The sequence below is a fragment of the Lutra lutra genome, chromosome 14 (assembly GCF_902655055.1).
Source record: "Lutra lutra chromosome 14, mLutLut1.2, whole genome shotgun sequence".
NCBI classification, from domain to species: domain Eukaryota; kingdom Metazoa; phylum Chordata; class Mammalia; order Carnivora; family Mustelidae; genus Lutra; species Lutra lutra.
In genome coordinates, this window is record NC_062291.1 from 48690449 (window position 1) to 48715710 (window position 25262).

The 25262-nt window shown below is 53.2% G+C and overlaps 2 protein-coding genes across 2 annotated transcripts in view; both read left to right on the plus strand.

Moving 5' to 3' along the window:
- The first annotated feature begins 14515 nt into the window (after window positions 1-14515).
- Window positions 14516-16866, plus strand: SLC18A3 (solute carrier family 18 member A3). Its single transcript, XM_047702592.1, has one exon. It carries the CDS (start codon window positions 14937-14939, stop codon window positions 16488-16490), a length of 1554 nt encoding a protein of 517 aa, XP_047558548.1. The 5' UTR covers window positions 14516-14936; the 3' UTR covers window positions 16491-16866.
- Window positions 16867-18442: 1576 nt separating this feature from the next.
- Window positions 18443-25262, plus strand: part of CHAT (choline O-acetyltransferase) — a 51271-nt gene continuing 44451 nt past the window's right edge. The window contains exons 1-4 of the mRNA XM_047703604.1: window positions 18443-18595; window positions 20716-20818; window positions 22983-23174; window positions 23946-24064. Coding sequence (XP_047559560.1) covers window positions 20753-20818; window positions 22983-23174; window positions 23946-24064 — 377 coding nt within the window. The 5' untranslated portion in view covers window positions 18443-18595; window positions 20716-20752. The remainder of the gene's footprint in view (window positions 18596-20715; window positions 20819-22982; window positions 23175-23945; window positions 24065-25262) is intronic.

The window sequence follows — 25262 nt, forward strand, 5'->3', positions numbered from 1 at the left end:
GGCACACAGGAGTGAAAACCTCAGATGACAGTTGGTGTCCAGGTGATGTGCTGTTTCCGTTTTAGGAAAAATGAAGCATCAGAGTATAGTCTGGCCTGGATAGGGACAAATGAAGCCCAGGTCTTTGCAGACCCTAAAAATACCTATGACATGCCGGGGCTTTCCAGCCCTTATGTTACTAAATCCTCAGGAAATGGAAGATCAGTAACCCACTCAAGATCACACCAACAAGTAGCGGATCCTAAACTCAAATCTAGGTCTTTCAATTCTGATAGTTTCAAATTTCTTGGTTCATCCTAGAAAGAGATCATTTCATAATCCTGAAATTACCCAGACAAAGCAGGACATTTCGACTCTGCCCATTTAACTTCAGCCACATTTTGACCAAATTTCCTGAAGGGGGGGGGGAGGACTTGTTAAAAATAGTCAACAGAAAATACAATAGGTATAAAAGCCTAGACAAAAATTTTAATTGATTAAGTAACAGATTAACCCTCTCCTAAAGAAAATTCATGGAGGTAGAAGTTATGTTGGGGGAAATTTGACATGGATTGTTAAAGTCCAGTGGATAAGTAAAATCTTCATTGAGGACTTTACAAGGACAAGAGTTCATCCCTTTGAAGATACTTTCAGAGAAACCAACATTAACACCAAGCCAGGGCGCCTGTGGGGCTCAGTTGGTTGAGTGACTGCCTTCAGCTCAGGTCACGATACTGGAGCCTTGGAATCAAGGTCCTGCTGAGCAGGGAGTCCGCTTCTCCCTCTGACCTTTCCCCTCTCATGTTCACTCTCTCTCATTCTCTCCTCTCTCTCAAATAAATAAGTGAAATCTTAACAAACAAACAAACCAAGAGCCAGATGAATGGACGCATAATTGACACATCAGAGAAGAGCATGTCATTCTCAAGAGCAACCAGACGGTGGCAGCAAAGACCAGTAACAGAGTCAAACCAGCCCGAGGCTCTTTAAGGACGGTCTCGGAACCAGCAGCCCATTCAGGAAAAGTATAAGATAATCTCAGGCAAGGGCAAACAAAGCCCTGCTGGGAATTTAAAAAAAAAAAAAAAAAAAAAAAACAGATTCCCAGACCCACTGAATCAGAAACTGTGGAGCCCCAAACCCTGTGTGTTAACACACCCTCTGGGCAATGCTGATGCCCACTCAGGAAACTGTGCGGCCAAACACAAGTCAGCTTTCCCCTTTTCATGTGACCTCCTGGAGCATCCATTCCAGGGAGAGAAGACAGACAGTAAACACAATCTATGCGCGTGAGGATTCACACTGGAAAAGAAGAAAAGCAGCCAAGGGGGATAAGAAGTGTGGGGAGAAATTTAGGCAAGGTGGTCTGGAAAGGCTTCATTCACAAACGCAGCTCAGAGGGAGATGAGGGAATGAGATGTGCAGAGGGATTACTTTGCAAGCAGTGGGTGGAACTCATGCAAAGAGTGGATCAGCCGTGCAGAGGACCTGCCGAGCAGCTGGGATGGTTGTGTCTAGACCATAGGGCCTGGAGGCCACTGGGAGGACATAGTGCTGATGTCTAATCTTCAGAGGGCAATAATGAAACAGAGGACGTGGATCCCCTATGAGATTGTTGGTTTTTAAAGATAAAAACTGATTGCTGTCAGGTTGGAAAGAGGCACCTTGTTGTGGGAATGGAATCGGGCATCATGCTTTTAGAAAGCCATTTGGCTTTATGTGTTAAAAGATGTAAAAATGGTCCTACCACTTGGACCCATCATTCTACATCTGGAACTGTATCCTTTAAAAAAAAAATAGGGATTCTTATTTTGTTCCTTTCAATTAGCCATTCATTCCACATCTGGAACTGCATCCTTAAAAAAAAATAGGGATTCTTATTTTGTTCCTTTCAGTTAACCACAGAAAGGTAGTTGGTTCCCAGGGCCTTGGCACAGAGCCCCTCCAACCCCAGAGTTTTGCACTCCAGCATGTCCCCCCCCCACGCACAGCACCTCCAACCCCCAACCTGCAGGTCCTACCTCTGGGTATAGCCTCTGTCTTTTCCTCCCTGGACAGCACTGGTCAGTATGTGCCTCTCTCCCCAGCCCTCTGGCCTGGGGAAGCCCATTCACACTCCACCCCCAGCTCAGGAATGAGTTCTCTTCCTTTCCCCAAAATGCCCAGGACTGCTCCTGCAACAGGTGCTTTTCTCCATCCCTCCTACAAGGGTCTGAAGCCGGGCCGGTTGGAGAGGGTCAGAGGGGACAACTTGGGCATCTCTCATTCCCACCACAACTAGAAGGTCTTATCTGGTGGTCCTCCGTGTGGGGTAGAGACTGGACCTTTTCTGAGCCCTTCTGGAGTGCTCACTGGATCCCATGTCTCACTACTGATGGCCGAGGAGGGCTACTCAGGGCAATGCCTGGCCCTGCTGTTCTCTCTTTCTGGCCACTAGAGGAAAGACAGAGGCTTTCTGAGCCCATCAGCCCTGCAGATTAACTCACAGGGAGGCTGGAATTAGCTCAGTATCTGAGGAGGTCAGAGAAGAAGTACATTATTCCAGGTCGTGTAATCTTCTATCAGATGGCATCCGAGAAGTTTAAGTGAGGACATGTCACCTGTCTTCCTGTCATTTGTTCATTTACAACCCCACAGACTGTTCACTCTTTGTTAGTTTGGCCAGGCCTGGAGCTTGCTGATAGTTGAACCCTCTGCTCGGGCCTCCTAGCCCAGGGGAGACAGGCATGGTGCTTATGAGGGATGCGTGCATGTATCATCAAGAATTAGTTTGAAATGGGGCACCTGGGGGGTACAGTCAGCTGGGCATCTGACTCTTGGTTTCAGCTCAGGTCATGATTTCAGGGTCGTGATCTCAGGGTCGTAGGATGGAGCCCCCCTGTTGGGCTCTCCACTAGGTGTGGAGTCTTCCTGTGATTCTCTTTCCCTCTCCCTCGGCCCCTCTCGCTTATGCTCTCTCTGTCTATCTCTCTCTCTCACACATGTGCACAAATAAATAAATAAATAAATAAATCTTTTTTTAAAAAAAGAATTAGTTTGAAACCAGCATTAAACTAGCATCTTAATTATCTGAGAAAACAATGTTCTGACTGGTCTTCCTGATATTCAGAGTTGATCGTGTTTTCTGAACTGAGAGTGCCCCCACTCATCTCCCCACAGTCGGCACCCCATCTGCCCAGTCCCCCACACACCTGTGGATAGAGAGGAGAAGCCACGTCTGCATTCACATCTGCAGCTGCAAAGTCTCTGTGCCCCTGTCCATGTCACCATCAGGAGCTCCAGGACTAGTCAGGGGATCCCCTCTCCCAGGCAGGCAATCCTGAGTCAGATCTCACTGTTGAATTGGACACATGTAGCCAGTATTATCAGAGGATAGGTCACTCAGAAGTGTCCCTGGCCACCCGCCCATACCTCTTAGGACCATTTCTTTCCATCAAGATATAGGTTTTTCCCTCCAGAACCTCCCATGACATCACCAGAATTTTGAGGGTTGGAATACACAACTTTCCAGCCCAAACTTGTTCTCTCCTGGGGACCTTCTCTGGGGTCCTCAACTTGCCACGTGGCCACAGAGCGGGCCTCTGAGTTTCTTCAGATGTATCTTAACACCTTCATACCTCAACAAGAAGTCACAACTCTGGTCCCTTTCCTTCCTGCAAACACCTCCAGAAAAAGCCACTTTTTATTCATTTTTCCACACGTGCCAGACACGGAGCCAGCTCCTGGGGACACACTGATGACAGATCTGAGGGAAGCATGGCTCCTGTCTATGAAGCATTGGCCAATATCAACTTGCCCAAATTCCCATCCCTCCGCTACCTCGTCCCAGCGTCATTTGCTGAGTGTGGACCCCAGGTGAGGAAAGGATCCCACTGTCCCTCATTCTGGCACAAGTTCACTGTCCTCTCCCTCCCGGAGGTGCAAGAGCAGCAGTCAGACCAGAGTCACCCGGCAGCTACAGCCTAACCTCAGGGGGAGGTGAGGCACCAGCTCTTTTCTTTCCTGTTGGCCCCTTCCCAAGGGTGTGCAGGGAGCTGGAAGCCACCCCTGCACGGGGCTCAGTCTGACCTCCTATCTACCAAATCACCCCGCCCCGCAAGCCCTGACCCATCAGCAAAGCCACATTTGTGCAAGTTGTGAGCATGGGCTCTGGGACCCCCTGCCTGGGTTCAAACCCCGGCTCTTGCTTCCTAGCTGTGTGATGTGCCTTTTTTGGTCTCTATCTCATCAAATATAAAATGGAAAAGAATAGCAGTGTAATATGATGACGTTGTTGTGAGGAATGAGGGAGGTGGCAATCCACAGGTCACCAACTATTTGCTGGTTATAAACCCAAATTAGTGAGTTGTGACCAGCATCTAACATAACTATAGTAGAAATGGGAGTATGCCTCACTTGGGATAGGTCAGTATACACATATCTCTATGTGTGTGTGGCAGAAACCATTCCCAGATGGTTTTTTTCCTGTGAGATCCCATTGTGGGCTCAGGAAATGTTAGATGGATTAAATACAGACCAAGATGGGGAGAAGACATGCAACCAAACCCTAGAATCCCTCTTGCAGTGCTAGGGGTAAGGTATGGGTACGTGGGCCATGATACTCCCCCATGGTTAGCAACTCATTGGGTTGGGAAAGACAACATAGCCAATAGTGGGACCAGGCATGGCAGGACCCAGGTGTCCTGGGCAGGCAGCCAGGTGCGTATGGCAGGGAGTGCTAATAGAAGCAGCATGGGGAGGAGCTGGGGACATACATCGAAGGCCTTGAAAGCCATGGTTAGCTTATGAACCTGGCCCTGGGCGTGGGAATTTAAAGCTGAGCTTGTAAGGGCGCTGGGTGGCTCAGTTGGTTAAGCATCTGACTCTTGATTTTGGCTCCGGTCATGACCTCAGGGTCATGGGATCGAGCCCCACATCAGTCTCCACGCTCAGTGCAGAGTCTGCTTGATGTTGTCTCTCTCCCTCTGTTCCTCCCCCGGCCCCGCTAGTGCTCTCTAGTTCTCTCTAAAATCAATCAATCAATCAATCAAATCATTTTAAAAAATAAAATAAAGCTGAGCTTGTGAACTTGACCCTAGGCAATGTGAATTTAAAGCAAGAGGATGACTGACTCAACAAATATCTATTAAGTGCCTACTGTGGGGGAAGATTTATGTTTTAAAAAGTTGGCTGTGGGGAGTCAGGAGCTGGTGGTAACACCAGAGGCAGGGGGAATCGACCAAGAGGCTACTGTAATAGTCCTAACAAGAGAGAATAAGGACAGAGGTCAGAATGTCTAAAGAAGGAGGAAATCTATCCTCTGTGCCCGGGCCTGGATGGTCCCCAACACCCAGAAGAGGATGGCAGCCATGACCGCCCCCCCCCCCCCCCACCGTGGGGGAGAGCAGAGTTTTGAAGGCCACAGAGAAATTCCAAAAGCCTCCAGAGCACGGAAGCCACATGGCCAAATGGATAAACCCACGGCCATGAATCAGACAGCCAGGTGACCTCGGCACATTACTCAATCCACTACATTGCCAATTTATAAAATGAGGCCCAGAAGAGGACTTAGCTCATAGGAATTTTATGAGATTGAAAGCTAATAATGGTAAAAGCCTTTCACGGTGTCTGGCACAGAACCTGCACTTGTACTGGGGCTGCTTGCTGGCCTCTCTCTTACATCATAGCCATGTCCGGAGAAGGCACTGGCAGGTAGCCTGGAAAAGGACAAACTTCTGGCCTCTCAGACACAAATTGGGGGAACTGAGATGACTCTGTAGTGTCCCTTTCCCCTCCAGGCCCATGTTTGAAACTCAGATCCATCCATCCACAGTTACTTGGAAGCTGAGGGCAGTAAGCCGGAGGTGGGCCCTGCAGGACCAGCCTTCTTACCTGATGGGGCCCTCTCCTTGCGTCTCCACCATCTACAGCTGGCGACCTTCTGAGGAGTCTATTTTCAGAGCCTTCAAGATAGATGATCTTGAACCCATGATGACACTACCCAAGCACAGAGGATTTCCATTGTTCGCAGGGGAGATGGTCAGTACATACCCATTCAGACAATTCACTCCCAGACAAGCATCTCCCTTGGATTTGCACTGAGCCCTTCTAAATGCAGAGACTGTGCTAGGTGCTGGGGATGTACTGATCACATGCCTGGTGCCAAATGCATTCTGGAACAGTCCTCTGCCCTCCCTCTGTGCAGGGTTCTGAGATTTCTCTGCCCTAATCTTATACTTTTCAAGTCTGAAAATGGGAGTGTCTCTGACTGATCATTGCTTCCTTTTCTGATCAAGACAAGCCTCTAAAAACAAAAAGGGATAGCTGGCAACCTTCATCTATCTTCCTGATTTTCCCAACCTAGCCAGCTTTGACTGTAAAATGTAGCATTTCCCTTAATATCTTTTTGTCTACCCAACTAGTCAATCAGGGGAGCTTTTTGGCTAGGCTGCAGTGTCAATGTGCCTGAAGGCCAATCTCTTTTCTGGCTCTCCCCAGGGTACATCTAGGGCTCTTTTTCAGGTACACTTTAGCTTTCCTCTAAGTGTCCCTCTGTCTGCTCCAGGTTCAACAAAATTTTGGCAAAATGAGGAAGCCCTATTCTTTTCCAAAAGTGACATACAGACTAATTCTTCTTTGCATGGTCATCTACTGGGGTGTTGTATACCAGGCGCTGAGTGCAACCCACCTTCCTCAGACCCTACTCTCTGGTAGAGGAAAGAGACACGTGAACTCACCTTTGCAACAATGTGACAAATACAGGGATGAAGACATGGTCTTGGCACAAAGCAGAGAGCAATCAGTTTTATTTGGGGAGTAGGACAAAGAGACTTGATTTGACCACAGAAGACATGTAAGAGTCATCTAGGCAGACGGGAGGGGGAATAATTAACAGCAGCAACCAATTACTTCACAAGGAATCTCATTGCAAACCCTGGGAGGCATTGTCCATGCACCCATCGTATAGATATTATTAGTAAGGTTTGGGGAGGTTAAGCAACTTGCCAAGAAGGGACAACTGTATGCTTTTAAATGACAGAAGCTAGATCCAGAGCATTTAAGTAAATGTACCCAAAGTTAAACTGATAGAAATTGATGGAATCAGCAATCAAATCTGGGTATCACATTGAGACCACAGAGGTAGATGGATTAGAAACACCCTGTTACGTCAAACTAAAGAATTTGGAGTCTCTCCCATTGATGATGAAGAGGCTCTGAAGGGTTTTAACTGATGTTGCAACTTCACATCCACTCCAATCGATCCTGCCCAATATGCATAAGCCATAAATTCTAGCAGTAAAGATGTAACAGTGATTTTTATTCACAATGGGAAAATATATTTGCTCTAATGAAGTTATTCTATTTAATAATAATATTGTATATAATGAACATTCCTACAACTCAGGAAGGAAAGAACAAACAACCTCATAGAAAAATGGGGAAAGAAAGTAACAGGCAATTTATGAAAAAGGAAACACAATCGGCCAACAAACACAAGAGAAGGTATTCGGACAATTAAAATATCTAATTAAAATAATATTGAATGCAATTTTTCTCCCAACAGATTGACAAAGGGGAAAAAGGCAGAAAAGAACAAGTGTTGCTAGGGTATTGGAAATTGTGTACCCTTAATTACTACTTACAGGGGTACACATTTATGCAGCTACTTTGGAGGGCAATTTGGAAATTTCTTTCAAAATTCAAAATGTGCACAGATTGCTGGGATCAACCAAGGTGCTGGGAAGCACCTTCTCCCAGGAAAGCACCTCTACCCAAGCACAAGGAGTGCCATTGCAGCGTTACCATGTCTAAACATCAGAAAGAACCCAAATGTCTCTTGTGAGGAACTCACTGTGAGCACTGGGGCATGTTCATAACAAAAAATGCTACACATCAGCTAAGAAAATTGAGCTATTTCCTTATGGACTAAAGTAGATATATTCTTGAATGGAAAAGGAGAGAACTACAGAATGACACATGTATAACAACCTTAAAGTTTAAATATATATATTAAAACACAAAGGCTGCTTATGTTACATTTTATATGGGTTCATAGGTATGCCTGGAAAAGGGTTTGGAAAGATCTTGGAAAAATACATGTAAAAACAATAACAGCTTCTGAGAGGAGGCAGAGGGGCCAGGCTGGGGACCAAAACTAATATTCGTCATGTTCTAATTTCTATGAGCGTGTCTGTAAGCAATTTTTATTCATGTATACCTCCATGATTTTCATTTTAGTAAATGTAGAGATAGATTTAAAAGCCAGTGACATATCCATTCCTATGCAAAGTGCTGTGACGGGTGCTCTGAAGGCATGACAAGCAGATCTTGTTAATAGACATACTAGGCAGATAATGTCTTTAAGGAGCTCTCAGGCTGGCAGGGGGAGCAGGTCCAATAGGGTGTGAGATAAATTCCTGAAGAGGAGTAGAAAAATGCAGTAGGAGTCATGATAGGGGGAGGGGAGGGTGTTCACAATATTTTAAGAATCAGGGAAGCATTTATGGTAACGAAGGAAAGGCAAAGCCAGGCATGGGCTGAGAGAATTTCAGGTTCAGAGGTGCAGAGATGGGAGCTCCAGGGGTCTGTTAGGGAAGACAAGGAAGACAGGAAAGTTTGGGGACTCATTGTGGAAAGCCACAACACTGGAAGAAGAAGCTGGACAGCAGCAGGGGGCCCTGCAAGGTCTGTAAACATGTGGGAACTTGCCTGAAACTTTACAGTAAAGAACTTTGGCATCCATGCAAGGGTGAATTGGCCAGGTCTGGAGGCAAGGGACAAGCTTGGGAGGTGATTGGCTGTCCCAGTGTGGGGGAAGATTAGGTTTAAGGGAAGATTAGGGGTCTGAGCAGGGATGGTCTCAATGGAGGAGGGAGATGAAATTCATTGGATTGAGAAACTCATTGGATTGGGATGAGAGAGTGGAGGGAGCATAAACCAAGTGATTTTGAGGCCCTGCTTCCATTTTATGAGAAGTGTCGGGAGTCAGAAGAAAAGCAGGTAAGAGCAGCTTCTACTTTGAGAGGGGTTCTGAGGCCTGCCCACAGGACGAACTTCGGTCCCCTTACTCCCCAGCTGGAGCCTGGCTATGCAGTGTGCATGACAGGTCTGAGTCCTCAGGACGCGCTACCCAAGGGCAAGCAGGCAGGCACGTAGCCCTTCTGGCTTCCAGCCACCAGACTCACAGGCTTCCAGGAAAAGCTGACAGGGGCTGCTCTGTTCCTTTGAATCTGAGAATATGTGACTGAGGAAGCCTAAGTTAATTAAGTGATTCTGAGGCCCTGAGGCCTTCCTAAGGAAGCACACAGGGTGAGTAGTGAGACCAGGGTAAATGGCACCCCCTCCCCTAGTACTGGAATCCAAAGAGGCATCTGAGCTTCATTGGAATTAAGCCTGCACTTAAGTGCTTCCAGGGAGACAAAGAAATCATAAATCAGGAATAGGTGCCCCGCCCACAGGCTGCTACCACTGCTGTCAACATGCTTCTCTATAGTAACATGGTCATTTCTAGTCTCTGAGACCAGATGTCTCAGTGAAGCAACAAATGGCATGGCCCTGGAATTAACGTGATCCACAACCTCCTAGAAAAGAGTCCAGGATGAGCTGATGCCTTCTTCCAAAGCAGCACCCACATGTACAACTCTCTCCAGATCCATTCAGGCATGCACACACCATACATCCCCCGGGCACATGTGCCGGAAGGTTCTCCTTCCACACCCTCCTCAAGCTCCCACATACCAGGACTCCCCATTGGCAACAAGCAACACTAGGACCCCAGTCCAAGCTTGAGGAAAGGGCTTTGTTCTAGCAGATGGAGGCCACTGCTGTATCCAGTGGATAAAATGAGAAAAGTTGTCATCAGGGAATCACCAAGCTGTCTCTGTCCATATGAAATAATAATTAAGCTCCTATTAAGTATCAGACATTAAGCTAGATACTTTCAAGGAAGTCGACTTATGATCTTCAGCCGTCCTGGAGGAGGATGGCATGGTGGTTGAGAGCTGGGTGTTGGGGCCAGGTAGTCTGCATTTGAATTCTGTCTCCACCACCTATGAGCTCTCTGACAGCCGATAAATTACTCTCCCTCAGTTTTCTTGCCTGTAAGAAGGTAATATGAAGGTTGGTATAAGGATGAAATGAGTTAATGTTTGTAAGATGCTTAGAACAGTGCCTAGAACATCATAAGCACTTCTATGTGCTTAAAAATAAATCCTTTCCTTTTATCATTTGACTTACCTGGAGAGCAGATATGTACTCTGTAGCAACAGTTTCTATACCTAATTGAGAAAGCAGAGAAGAAAATGTTGCCATTTTCTCAATATGATTGGATGGGAAGTTCTCTTCTTCCTGTAAGTTACTGTCAGAGAAGTCTCTGGAAAGGAATTTAACAAGAGTTCTGTTGAAGAGGAAGACACAGACACAGGAAAACAGGAGGGACAGGGCCCCTGCATAAGTCTGGTTGGCCAGCGTTGAAGCTGTGGCCAGTACCCTGGACAGCTCCCCACAGGCCAGCTCAGGAGCTGGGATTGTTCCCCCGTTCTGTCAAGGCTCAAGCTCTAGCTTTTTGCTGAGGGAGGGGGTCCTCAATTCCCTGAGACTCCTATCCCCTAGTCCTTGGAGCTCTGACTGATGGGATAGAAGACTGCCTTCTGAGCTAGATATTGGAGGGTGAGGGAGTTTAATGTCCCAGAAGCTTCCTTAGGGAGGCAGCCAAGAATCTTCCTCCTCTCACCAATCTTCATCTGTCCCTCTACCTTATTCTGCCAAGGTGTGGCCACCTTGCAGATGGACAAGCAGAGGCACACTGAAGCACAGGAAACAGGGAGGTCATGAAGACCACAAGATGGGTCCCGCAACCTTAGTTTAAATCCAGTTCCTCCTGTTGGGATCTCAGGCAAGTGACCCGGTTTCTCTATGCCCAGCTTCCTCATCAGTAAGACAAAGGAAAAAACACCTACACTGTGCCAGGATTGAGTGAGATTAAATGAAACAGCACACATAACACCCTTGGCATAGAGTGCTTAATAAATGAGTCTATTTCCTGCCATTGGAGAATGGAGGGCTGAAGGGTTGAGCAAGATCTCAGAGATAACTTGTCTCCATGCTCAAGAACAGTTATGAATTATGAGGGCTAGCAGGCTAGGAGAGATGTCGCACCTTGAAGTCCCTGGAAAAGTTTCTTTTCTCTAAAGTTCCACTAAATTCTTCAGCCACTAGACAGAAAAACATCTGATTTAAATTCCCCCCTCTTTTAAAATCAGACAGGGCAAACAATATATGCACATAAAATTATTGCTCTACAGGTTGGAAGACTGCCTCTTTAAAGGTCTTACAATGAGAGAGTCAGAAGAGCCCAGAGGTCTGTGCTGGGAAGCAGGAACTGAAGTACTGTATTAAGAATATGCAGATTATGATGTGTTGAAAGAGGAAGCGTAAACCACCCACACAGAGGTGGCAGTAGCCCCCCAACCCCAGGATCTGAGCTCCCATTCTGGGAAAGTGAAACCCATGGGGTCACCTCAATTGAAGATGCAGTTTCAATACAACTGTACAAAGGAAGCAGAGTCACAGATTTACTTGTTACAGATCCCAGAAGGGGGGGGAGATCAGGGTTGGGGGGCCGGGAGAGGGCTGCAATAAACAGAGGAAGGGCAGTCCTCTGGTCATCTGTTCCAGGTCAACAGGGAGCAGTAGACAGCATGGTAGCAAACACTACTTATAACGTGGTTGGGGTGGAGGTCACCAATATTTTGTGGGCTTAACTCTAAGTAGTTATTTTTAAAGGTGCCCCAGGAAAAGCAAAATGGAAACTTGAGTCAGAAATCCTAAACTCAGGGCGCCTGGGTGGCTCAGTTGGTTAAGCATCTGTTTTTGGCTCAGGTCATCATCTCAGGGTCCTGGGATCAAGCCCCCTCCCCACCACTGAGTTCCGTGCTTAGCAGGGAGTCTGCTTCTCCTTCTCCCTCTGCCCCTTGCCCCCTCACCCCCTCATATATACATACATATACATATACATATACATATATATGTGTGTGTGTATGTGTGTGTATACATGTGTGTGTGTGTATATGTGTATGTATATATATATATATATATATATATATATATATATATATATATATATATCGTAAACTCAAGTCCTTATCTAAATGTCCAGACTCTGGGTGTGTGTAAGGCTATCAAACTGCAAAAGGCCTAGGTAGACCCTAAGAAAAACAAAAGTTGTTTTTCTTGGAAGTTGTTTTCCTCATCACAAAGTTTAAAACTCAAATGACTGAAAAGCGTAGCAGGTAACATAAATGTGCAAAGTCAGTTGGAGGGACGCTGTGGTAAACTGAAAAGTGTAAGCTGACTCAAGGCCTTCGAATAAAATTTAAAATAATTCTGTCACCCCGAAGAGCCCTTCTCCAGTACCCACCTCCCCAGGGAATGCAGTGAGTGGGGTCCTCCCTCACCCTTTACTTAATAGAGACAAAGGCTGGAGACGGAGAGAGGCTGCGACTTGCCAAAGGTTGGTCAGAGCCAGATCGGTCTCCATACCAGGCTCCTTCCCTGTCTCAGGCAGAGGACAGGTTGCCCAGGACACAGCAGGCACCGGGAGCTCCTTAAATGGAAGAGTTTCTCCTCTTCTTCCCTGGGGTGCCTAGTGGGAAAGGTGGGCAGATTAAGCAACAGGTAACAAAGCCGCTGTCTCTCACCCTGACTGGTCTCTATCACCTCATCACACAGCATCTCAAAGACAGAAGCCAACATGCCAATGCCCTTGGGCCTCCCACCAGCTACGACAGAGTCTGGAATCACAACCTCGCCTAACCACAGGGACGAGCCAGGAAGCCAAGATGCCCCTGTACCTTTTACCTGCTCTTCACAAGACCTGCTACCATGAAAGGAAGATAAAAGAACATGCTTTACAGAGAGTGGCGACAACAGCAAGCACTTACATCACTCTTACTATGCTATGGGCCAGGCGCCCTCAGCACCAGTACTCTGTCACCCCGTTTTACAAATAAAGAAACTGGAGGACAAAGAGGTGAAGTAAGTCCCTGGCACCCTAACTAGTAAGCAGCGGAGCTGGGAGCCACTTCAGTCGTCTGTCTCTAAAGCCCAAGTTCCGCGCACTGCATCACCGGGGCCTCGCTTGGGGTGGGGAGCACGGTAGAGAAAGAAGCTGGATCTAGTGCTAGTGTGCTTTTGAGAGCAGAAGAATGGGAAAATTCCTCTCTGACTCTGGAAAAGGCCAACTGTAATCTCAACAACACAGGTCTCCCAACCTCAGAGCCTTTCTCCTGCCAGCCTCGGACTGGAGCACGGACTCGGTGTGCCATCCAGGGTCATGGTTCTTTGGGGGACACGTTAGGCCCAGCTCACAGTCAGGGCGGCTCAGCCAGTCTGCAGAGAATGGGGCGTCTGGGCGATGCGGCCCTCTCAGAAGGTGAGCCTCTCTTGAGCCTCGGATGAGAGCAAAGCTGCTGGGTCCTGCTGTGGAAGTGGGCGCGGCGCCCACTCGGGCTTTCTTACAGCTGCAAGAGAGGACCCCGGCCATGTCACTCCTAAAACCCACCTGGGACTTGGAGGCAGCATTGGTGATTGGAAGGGGGGAGGGGAATAGGCGGGGGAGGGGGAAGGAAGGGGGCGGGACCTCGCTGAAGCGGCTGGAGGGCTTGTTCGAGTGCTAGAACGCCTGGGAGGAGTTACAGTGGGGAGGGGGTCAGGAGGAGCGAAAGGAGAGGAGGCGGAGCTGGGGGACCCGGACAGTTTAAACTGAAAGGGGGAGTACCCGCAGGGAGAAGGTGGCGAAGCAGCACGGGTGGGTGGGAGGGGCAGAACTGATATTCGGGTCCCTTGGTGGGAGCGAGGCGACTTCTCCCCTCTATCCCCAGAAGCTCATAGTCCGGAATTCTCTGCTGTGACATTCTCCCGAAGGGCCGGTCTGTCGGAACCCGGCCCAGCAGTCTCTGCGTCTCCCCCTCCCTTCCCGGGGGTGGAAGGGGCCAGGGGGTGGGGCCAGAGAAAGGGTTGGGGTATCCCAGCCGAACCCCCACCAATCGCCGCCCCACGTTTCAGCTGCGAGAACTGATGGACGCAGGCACCGCTCACCTCGGGGGCTCTTTGCAGGCTATGCGCCGAGATCCAGGCTGAGGCGGAGATCTGGAGCCCTCGGCGCCCTCCTCTCCAGCGGGGCCGGTGGGGAGCGGCCGCTGCGCGACCCTCTGGGGAGGGAGAAAGAGCGGGCGCAAAGCCCGCGGGTCCTAGAACAGGGCGGGGGCGGGGGGAACAGACAGCCCTCTCCTCCCGCAGCGCATCCATCCTCAGAGGCTTGTCCAGGACTCTCTTCTCACCAAGACCCTTTTCTAGGGTTTCCAGTCCTGGCGCATCTGGGAAGGGGACCCCTGCCCGGCCGCGCCCCGCCCCCCAGCCCCCGCCCCGCCGACGTCGCATTAGCATGAGCGACGCAAGTGGCCCGGGCACCACTCGGGGGCCGAGACTCGCCGCGTCACAGCCCCGAGTGGAAAGGGAAAAAAGAGGAGGCGGCGGAGGAGGAGGCAAGAGCCGACGCGAGGGGAGGGGAGAACGGCTGCTGGGCCAGCGAGCTGGCGGGCGGGCGGCAGCAGCATGCCCCTCGGCCCGCGCGGGCGGCTTTTCAACGCTTCGGGGACGGCGCCCGGGGAGCCGGAGGTGCAGAGTGCTCAGTCTCTAGCCCTGGCCCCTCGGCGCGCCCGCCTTCCCTGACCGCCCTTGAGCCCAGCAGCGGCGGGTCCCAGCTCGGCTCCGAACAGCCGCGGCGTCTCGAGGGGCAGGGTCTTTGCCTTTCCCGGGACACAGGGCCATGAGCCCTACAGCCACCTGAGGCACAGGGGGCGCTGCGCTGCGCCGCGCGGACCGCGCCGGCGAAGTTCGGTGCCCCGGTCTCTGCACTGCAGGGCGCCAGCGCCCGGCCCCGGCGGAGGCGTCCTCGGAAGAGCGGCGGAGTAGAGGCGATGGAACCCGCGGCGCCGGTGGGCCCGGCCAGGGCGGCAGCCATCAAGCTGTCGGAGGCGATGGGCGCCGTGCTGCAGGATCCCCGGCGGCAGCGGCGCCTGGTGCTGGTCATCGTGTGCATAGCGCTGTTCCTGGACAACATGCTGTACATGGTCATCGTGCCCATCGTGCCCGACTACATTGCCCACATGCAGAAGGCCGGCAGGAACACCCCGAGCACCGAAGCATCCACCCTGCAGCCGTCCACTCCAGCCAATGGCGGTGCCAACATGGGCAACACTTCAGAGTCCCCGAAGGCAGAGACAGAGAGTGAGGACGTGAAGATCGGGGTGCTGTTTGCCTCTAAAGCCATCCTGCAGCTGCTGGTGAACCCCCTGAGCGGGCCCTTTATTGACCGCATGAGCTACGACGTGCCGCTGCTTATCGGCCTGGGCGTCTTGTTCGCCTCCACCTTGCTGTTCGCGTTCGCGGAAGACTACGCTACGCTCTTCGCTGCGCGCAGCCTGCAGGGCCTGGGCTCGGCCTTTGCGGACACGTCTGGCATTGCCATGATCGCCGACAAGTATCCGGAGGAGCCGGAGCGCAGCCGCGCGTTGGGCGTGGCGCTGGCCTTTATCAGCTTTGGAAGTCTGGTGGCGCCACCCTTCGGGGGCTTCCTCTACGAGTTCGCGGGCAAGCACGTGCCCTTTCTGGTGCTCGCCGCTGTTTCGCTGTTCGACGCGCTGTTGCTGCTGGTGGTGGCCAAGCCCTTCTCAGCTGCGACGCGGGCGCGGGCCAACCTGCCGGTGGGCACACCCATCCACCGCCTCATGCTGGACCCTTACATCGCCGTGGTGGCCGGGGCGCTGACCACCTGTAATATCCCCCTCGCCTTCCTCGAGCCTACCATCGCCACGTGGATGGAGCACACGATGGCGGCGTCTGAATGGGAGACGGGCATGGCCTGGCTGCCTGCCTTTGTGCCGCATGTGCTAGGCGTCTACCTCACCGTGCGCCTGGCGGCGCGCTACCCACACCTCCAGTGGCTGTACGGAGCCCTCGGGCTGGCAGTGATCGGAGCCAGCTCCTGCGTGGTGCCTGCCTGCCGCTCCTTCGCACCACTAGTGGTCTCGCTCTGCGGCCTCTGCTTTGGCATTGCGCTAGTTGACACGGCACTGCTGCCCACGCTCGCCTTTCTCGTGGACGTGCGCCACGTCTCTGTCTACGGCAGCGTCTATGCTATCGCCGACATCTCCTATTCCGTGGCCTATGCGCTCGGGCCCATAGTGGCGGGCCACATAGTGCACTCGCTCGGTTTTGCGCAACTTAGTCTTGGCATGGGCCTGGCCAATCTGCTCTACGCGCCCGTCCTACTGCTGCTGCGCAACGTGGGCCTCCTGAGGCGCTCCCGCTCCGAACGCGATGTGCTCCTGGATGAGCCACCCCAGGGTCTGTATGATGCTGTGCGCCTACGTGAGCGCCCGGTGTCTGACCCCGACGGCGCACCTCGAAGCCCCTCGGGCCCCTTTGACGAGTGCGAGGACGTCTACAACAATTACTACACCCGCAGCTAGCAGTCCCGCTACTCCTCCAGGCCACCCACCCACTCCCCCCACTCCCCCCACTCCCTGGGTCAAGGTGGCTAGTTTGTTAGAGCACTGGCCAGCTCAGGCTCAGGGCCTGCCCCTTCCAACGAGTATTCCACAGCCTCGCGCATCTTGACTTCCCTGTCGGGATCCCCTCTCTATGACCCCTTTCTGTGCCTCCCTCCCTCTCGTCCAGTTGGGCGTAGAGCACGGAGGCACGCGATGCCATACGGTCCTGCAGAGATAAAGAGGTGCGAGAGGCGCCACCTCGGGGCTCCCCTATGTAGAACCGTGCGTCTGTCTCTTTCCTTCCGTTTCTCTCAGTGCCAAGTTGGCCCCCTGCACCGCGGTGCTTCCGGCCCGAATCAATAAACTATATCTGTTCGAGACCGAGTCTCTTTACTGATGAGGGTGGGCGGCCGGGCACAGGGCCAGGGCAGAGGGGAGGGTGAGCGGGGTCTAGCCCTAATCTAGGTCTAGCCTGACAGCTCTCGGGAAGCCTGTGGCAGAGGAGATACGAAAAAAAGCAAATCCCCCAAAGGCTCCCATACACCCTGTAGCACACGACTCCCTTCAGCCCGCGACAGCCCCTTCCTTCCAGCCCCAAAGCAGCGCCCCAGGGCGCCGCCCGGGGGAGCCTGAGGACCCGCTCCCTCCGGGTACGCTAGGCCCCGCCCCTTGAGGACACTCCCTGTGTCAGCCTTGGAGCTCTGAAGCGCCGGGCGTGGGCTCCCTTCGAGCCCGGCATCCCCGCCCGCTGCGGCTCCGGTGAGGAGTAGTGGCCGAGCTGTTCCGGACAGAGGTCTCAGTCAAGTGTGTTCGATAGATAGCTAGGCTCTACCCTTCGAGGAGCGGGGGAACAGTTGGTGTGTCTGCTGTGTCCTGCCTGTGCGGGTCTGAGTCATGACTGAAGAGGGTGCCAATGTAGGAGCTGGTGCCAACCCCCCACCCTCTTTACCCGACCCTTACCCCGGCCTTACGGGAAGCATCTGGCCAAGGCTGTCGGAAGTCTCCCCATCTGAGTCTCCGGACCTGCCGGCCCGGGGTTTGCAGGCCACTCCCAGTCCTGGAGCCTGCGGCCTGATGAAGGCCGAAGAGCCCTCCAGTTCTGGTATAGAGGGGCAGCGGAGTTGGGGTATGCCTGTGTATTAAACAATGCCTGTAAGCGTCTTCACTGCTGGAGCGTGCACGTCTGTCCCCACTCTGCGTGTTGGGCTGTGTGTGGGGGTTTGTCTGGGCAGGGTCTGTTTTTGTGGATCTGTCTTTGTGTGTTGGTGTGTAAGGATCTATATCTGGGGTGGGGATGGGGGGAGGAGTGCTTTGTCTGGGAGGAGTGTCTGCCTCTGGCTGCGTGGTCTTTAAGCATCCCCAGGTCTGTTATCTCCACTCCCTCCCCCCCCCCACCCCTCCGCCCCATAGTGCTGGCAAGGATGGAATGGAAATAGAAAAGGAGGGAGAACCTGCAGTGATCAATAAACAGGGTTATTATTATTATTATTATTATTATTTTCATTATCATTTTGAAAGGAGTTGTAGTTTGAGTTGAGCCTGGCCTAGACGGCGGGGAGGGCCCAGATTTCCTCGGACCCAACCCTCTCCAGGGTTATGCGGACGCAGCCGGGGCTAGCGTAATGGAGTTGGGGGAGCGCCTGGACTGGGGAAGGCTGGTCAGGGGACCAGTGGGCATGGGTGGGGCAATCTCGGGCCTGGATTCCGCCGCCCTGACACAAACTCATCTGGGAAGCCATCCGAGCCGGGGCAGGGGTCCGGGAGGTGGGATCGCTGCAGGCTGCGGCGGGGGTGGGGGCGAAGATTGAGAGCGAGAGAGACGGGGTGGGGCTGAGGGAGGGAGGGAAAAGGAGAGAGGGGAGGGAGGAGGAACAGGGGGAGGGAGATCACAGGCACGGCCGGTCCGCCGGCAGCCAGTAGGGAGGCCGCGGGGACTCGGCGACGTCGGAGTCTCTACCGCGGACAGAGGCCCCCACCGCCGTACTGCTGACGCGCCCCTGGATCCCTTCCGGCTCACACTCCCGCCCCCAGTCTTGCCTGGTGCGGGGGAGCTGCGGCCAAAGCGGCAGAGCCGAGGAGGGCAGGTGAGAGGGGCTGGGCTGGAGGAGGACGGCGCGGGGAACAGAGCGCAGGGAGCCGAGGGCGGTGGAGGAAGGCTCCGTCTAGGGAGGGTGTGCGGATCCAGATGCGCCAGGATCCCCGGGATTTTCCCGAGTCCTGAACCGAAGCGGCCGTCGGGGAACCGCCGGGAGACTGTTGGATTCCACCGCTCTGGCGCTTGCGCACCGGGAGTGGAGGCAGGCGGACCGGGAGGGAGCAGGACCGTGAGAAGTTAAGGGGAAAGGGCTGGGAGAGGCTTGATCATCAGGCTCCGCGTCTCCACGTGCGTATCCTCGCTTCTCTATTCTCCTGGATCCCCGTGTGCTAAATGCCAAGGTCTGCACTTTCAGTGCCCAGCCATGGCGTTACCAGGGCTCACGCGGACCCCTTTGAATTGCGGGTGCGCCCCCGACCCTCGCGGAGGCGGGAGGTGAGGAGCAGCCGCAGGTGGCATGTGTGAGCTGGGTCCCAGGGAGTCCCTAGAGAGCAGGGACCGCCTGTGTTGCGGGGGCGGAGCTGGGATTGGGCGCCCGGGGCAGAGCGGAGACCCTCTCCTAGCAGCCTTCGGAAGCTAGGCTGGTGGCAGCATGCATTGGAGGGCACCAAGTAAAGATAGAAAGATATGCGTTCGGATAGACATACGCCTCTTAATTGCTGGCCCATGGGCCAGGGAGGAAAAGCAGCCCCGAGGACACCAGGCCCTCCCATTTGGTCCTCAGGAAGCCATACCTTTCCAATCCCACACCTCTCAAAGATACAGGGTTTCCAGCTGCAAAAGGGCCTTTACCAACTGGACCTTGCCTTCACCGTCCTTTCAGAACTCTGCAGCCCTGCAGGACCCTAACTTGGATGCCCGCTGCTTCCATTTTGCAGGGTGTCAGGGCAGCTACCATGCTATTCAACAGCTCTGGGGGCCACCTAGACCAGAGCATCCTGGCACAGAGTTAGTGTGGGTTCTGTATTCTCTGCCTAGTGCTGCCAGACAGCCCCAGGCTCCCCCATTCCTGAGCCTTTTTCATCCATCTTTCTGAATGCTCTGTCCTTGGGTCATCTGTGCCTGGAGCCTAGCCCCCACCTGCGCTGTGCTTGCTTGGGGTGGAGGATCACATGAGCTAAACATGAGTTTTAGGCTCTTAGGAGAGAATAGAGGATGGGTAAGTGAAAAAGCATGGGTGTGTGGCTCTGAGACTCTGCTTAGGGGGGTCGCTGAGGGTAGAGGATGGTCTTAAAAATGGGCCTTTGCCCCTGTTGTCCTGGGTCACTTCTACTGTAAATAAAAAATTATCCATTTTTCATCAGGCTGAGTCAGGTGGCCCCTAGGGGCAGGGCTGCCCAGCTGCCCTGTACCGTCTCCCTGAGCATTCCCATGCCACCTACACTAGGAGCCTACAAACCAGAAACTGATTGCCTAAGTCACAGTCCAACCAGAAGGCCCCAGGACCCTCCACCACAATCCCTGCCTTGGCCACAGGCCAGGCTCCCCTTCAGCCCAGAGTGCGTCCTGGAGCCCACAGCCTTGGAGGACCTGTATTCATTTACGCGTGCATTCACGCATGCGTGCATTCCTTTTATTCAGCTACCCAGCCCTGATCCTACTCCATGCTCATCACCCAGCTGGGTCCCAGAGATGAAGCACTGAACACAACGGGAGAAGCTCACAGTCTACTAGGAGAGATTTTAATCAGCAAAACATTTATCTGTTGGATCTCAGGCAGGAACAAAGCGAGTACACTGCCAATGACCCCTTATCATTTGGAGTCAGCCTGCCCAAACTTGCTCTTTCCCACTCTGGCCTGGGGTGGTCAGTTGAGCCTGGGGGACAGTCTTATGGAACAGATGTCGGCTAAAGGCTTGCTGTAGACCTCTCTCTATCCCATCTGGGGATTCAGAAAGGACACTGTGGTAAGGGGTGCTGGTCTGGAAGTTGGGAGGTTGGGACCAGGTCTATAAGGAGGCCTGGTGTAATTGGGCCCCACGTCCAGCTCTGGTCTCCTCCCAGGGAGGGGTGGAATATCGGGCTCTGGGAGGTGAAGGGTCCGTGACAGTTCTTTGTGGCTGTTCTTTGTGGAAGTTCTTTGATGCCTCCCTGCTTCTTGGTCCCCAGGTCTGCACCTCTGCTTCCCTTGCCAGGAGTCACCACGATGCCCATACTGGAAAAAGTTCCCCAAAAGATGGCGGCAAAAACTCCCAGCACTGAGGAGGAGCCTGTGAGTTACTTTTGGAGTCCTGTCCCTTATCCCTACTCTTCCCCCCTCACCTATCCTTGCTTCCAGAATAGTCCTGTATGGGACTGGCCCTGAGCACTTGCCTGGCGACCAGCCCTGCCCTCTGCTGGGCATGAAGCCCAGGCTGCAGTCCTGCCCTGAGCCTGGGAGAGCCTGGAGGGGTGGGGAGTGGCTTCACGGGGTGCTGAAGAATTGCTGACAGCCATGCTTCCTAACTCCCAAGGCCAGGAAGAGCCCTTGACCCGGGTCAGGTACTCTATTCCCAAGGCTTTTCCCTCTCCCCAAGTTTCACTTGCAAAGGCTTTGAGCCCAGTGGAGTTGCCTTAGGCTAAGACTGAACTCTCTAATCCTTGTCATATCCCAGCCCTGGCTGCTGTCCCTCTTTCAGTCCTGGAGGCTTAGGCACAATCTTCCCCACTGGCTGAAGGCAGTGCCACCCCTCCTTAGGCAGGCATCCTCCCTCCCCACCTTCCTAAGTGGTGGAGCCCCCCGTCTAATCTGCAGGTCATTGAGGTGTTGGCCCCTTGGCTACATTTGTCTTCATGCCACGTCTTTTCCTGGGGCTTCATTTGGAACCCTAATCAGAACTTTTTGGCTTCTCCGCATGAAATTGCTCACCACATTGTCCTGACTGTTCCAGCTGACAGACAGCTCTGTTGCTGAACATGCCATGGCATGTTCCTCGCTCTAGACTGGGGCTTCCTTGAGAGAAGCCCTTCTTTCTCCATTGTTCCTAAGTCCAGTCCAGGGCCTGGCTCACATGCACTGCCCATGAAATGTGTACTGACTTGAGACCCGAGTGTCCAAATTAATGTCCTCATTAGTACATGTCCCTGTCAGGAAGCCCAGGATAGTCTGGGGAGGAGCCCCATAGGGCTCAGACATGTGAGCCGAGATTTCCTGCCTTGTCCCATTTTACCCACCACGACTGATTCCCCATGACTGAGTCCCAGCACACTGTCAGAGCCCTGAGGAAGGGTGGTCTGATTCTAGTAGGGGCTCCAGTCAGGCCTCCTGATACTCTTGGCAAGGCCACCAGCTGGACTGGGCTTCCTGCAGGTGCCTGCCCACTTGCCCACCATAGACCCCAAGAGAAGGAAGAGGGAACCAGAGCAGCTGGGGGAGGGGCCCCGACATGGCTCTCTTGAAGTGGGCGGAGCAGCCTAGAATGCTGTCCAGAGCACCCTCCTCTGAGCATTCCCTGGGGTAGGAGCAGCCTACAGTTGGCACTGGTACCCTCCTCCCTCCCCCTAGGGCAGTGAGCTCTCAAGACAGGATCAGGCAGGCAAAGACTCCCATTCATTCATCAGCACAGGCTCCCACACTCGGTCCCTGTCTGCCCAGGGCAGCTCTGGGGAGGGCTCCAGCCCAGGCAGCCGCAGGACCAAAGCACAGGCAAGCTTTCAGTGGGTCCCTTTACTTCACAGCCTGCCCCCACCACCCCAAAGGGAAAAACCCCGGAAAGAAGATGGCCCCCTACCACCAACTTTGTGAACGCAAATCAGTACTATGAAAAGTCGTGGTTTGTGGCTGTGACTAGCTCAGTGAGGAAGAAGGGAAAGGAGGGGATGGAAAAAAGAGCCAATCTCTCCTTCAGCGTTATACCCTTTGGGTCCAGAGATGAACTAGCTTCTGAAGCCCCAGCTGCGAACAATTCCTAAATTAATGGTGACCAGCAGCCAATATGAATAACGGATCTCTTTTACCTTACACCCATTCTTTGTGGTTTAAAAGCACTTTCATGTAGGATCTGTTTGATCTGATAAGAGGTAGAAGCTATTACCCCCATTTTACAGGGGAGGACACTGAGGCACAGAGGCGAGGGGCTTTGCTTATGATCACACAGTTTGTCAGCATCTGGTTCAATGCATGAACCCAGGTGTGTCTGGTGCCAACATCAAGGTCTTTTCCTCTACACTTTATCCCCTCCTGGGGGCAGGCCTGGGATATCAGAAAAAACAAACAGAAGCTTTCTAAGGTCAGAATTCCGCTGAGCTGGGTCCTGGAAATAGGCAAGACCCAAGATGGGGAACAAGGATAGGAACAGATGGAGACACACTCCAGGGACCAACCTGGGGACAGGCACAGTCTTATGGACCCCACATAAGATCCGGCATAACAAGTGCCTGTCAACTCTCTCTTCTAGGAGTTGCCCAAACTTCCAGTGCCCCCACTGCAGCAGACCCTCGCCACTTACCTGCGATGCATGCAGCATCTGGTACCTGAGGAACAGTTTAGGAGGAGTCAAGCCATCGTGCAGCGGTTTGGGGCCCCGGGTGGCCTTGGGGAGACCCTTCAGCAGAAGCTCCTGGAACGACAGAAGAAGACAGCCAATTGGGTAAGAGTTGTTGAGAGGGGGCAGACTGCAGAAAGAGGGCAACGCAGACAAGGAAACCACAGGGTGGGGGGCAGGGAGCAGACATGGAGGCGGGTTTGGATGAGGGGCAGGTAGGTAACAAAGATGGGACAGATGGGGGGATAGGGAAGAGAGGAGAAACAAGGGGACAGCAAGGGCAAAAATGAGGGACAGACAGGATGTGGGATGGGAGATAGGGATGGGGATCAAGCAATGGGAGTCAGGGATGGGGGGACAGACAGGGACAAGGATAGAGGACAGATGGGGAAAGGGATGGGGACAGGTGGGGCCACAGGGGATATAAATGGGGCAGTAGGGAAAGACAGGGTACAGAGATGGAGACAGATGGGGGACAAGGATGGCAGACAGGAATGTGGCAGCAGAAGGTAGGAGTACGTTCAGGGAAGCAAAGAAGGGGAAAAAATCAGAAACAGGACACACATGAGGATAGGCAGGGGACAAAAATGAAGTACCAAACACCCAGAATTGGAAATTGGGATGGGAGAGAGGGAAGGTATGGGGCAAAGATGGAGGTCAGTCATGGGGGACTGGAGAGCACACAGGACCCAGCAGGTAACTGGGGCTCAGGGTGTATTTGTAGAACGAAGGAATAAAGCATGTGATCCAACAAAGTGTCCCAATCATTCCGTCGGGCTGCCAGGATGGGACGGGTGCTCTCCATAGGCAAGGTGACCCTGTGCAGAGGGGTATGGCCACTGGGGATAGTGGCGCCGCTCCTGTTCTCCCCAACAGGTGTCTGAGTACTGGCTGAATGACATGTATCTCAATAACCGCCTGGCCTTGCCCGTGAACTCCAGCCCAGCCGTGATCTTCGCCCAGCAGCACTTCCCAGACACGAACGACCAGCTGAGGTGAGGCCACCGTGCTCCTGGGCTCACAGCTGGAGAGTCTGCCTGGAGCCCGGCCTCAGGACCAGGAAGGAAAGGTGGAGGCTTGTGTCCTGGCTGAGCTCTCTGAGGCCCAAAGCACCCAAGACAGAGGCCGTCCGGGCCATGGGTCCGGGAAGTAGGTTAGATGAGGCTGCTCTGTGAGGGACAAACACAAGGTCTTCCTCAGAACATATTTATTTGGGATGCAGTTGACAGTAGTGGAGGCTGTGGTCTCCCCAAGCCCTGGTGTTTCGATGGCATTCTTGCCCTGGCTGAGGCCCTGGAAGGAGGTGTGTACCCTCTGACCCCACCAGGACTTGAGGCTTGCACTTGGCCCTGGGACACACTGCCCCAGGCTGTCTGAGAGGAGCTCCGCTGAGCCCCCACTAGCCCCTAGCTCTAAACAGAGGCTCCGAGGGGGTGGAAATGGTTCCTTCCTGCCAGCTGCCACCACAAGAGCCTCTACCATCTGCTGTAATTTCAGGGCTCACTGAACCACTGGAACGGCCTCTGGGCCCACCGATGTTGCTGGGGGGGCGGGGTAGGCGAGCATTTGCACAGGGATGTGGCTGGGAGGAAGGGCCTCTGGACAGGAGTCACTTTGAGCCACACCCAATGTGGCCCAGCATGGCCACAGTTCAGAGAGGAGAAAAAAGAAACCAACCAACAAACAAAAGAGGCAGGGCCTACCTGGGCCTACAGGCAAGGATCAGCGATGCTCAGAAGACCCCCCATCTCCTCCTTCCCCACCAGGACTAGCCCCGCTGGGCTGCTGGCCAGGCAGCCTGTAGCCCAGACCTCTGGGGGTGGGGGGACAGAAGAAAGTGTGTAGATAGATGGATGAACAGCTTCTGAAAACAGTTCTCAAACTGCATCCAATGGGGCATTTTCTTCCTGATGCAATCAAGCCAGGGTCCTCATCCATGGACAGTTGAGATGACACAGTCCTGTGGCATGATCTCTGATGATGTCCCCCCCACCCCGCCTTCCAGCACCCCCTTCCACTTTCATTACCACTAAGGGGACCAAATTATTGACTTCCCCCAGGAGACTGGATTTCCCCAAACCTGGGTTCCTGGCCTAGTCTAGGCCCAGCACAGTCCTTTCCTAGGGAGAACCCTACCCCTGACCATCCAGCCTTCCCCTGCCTACTCTGCGGCCCCTCCCAGCTTCCTCTCCC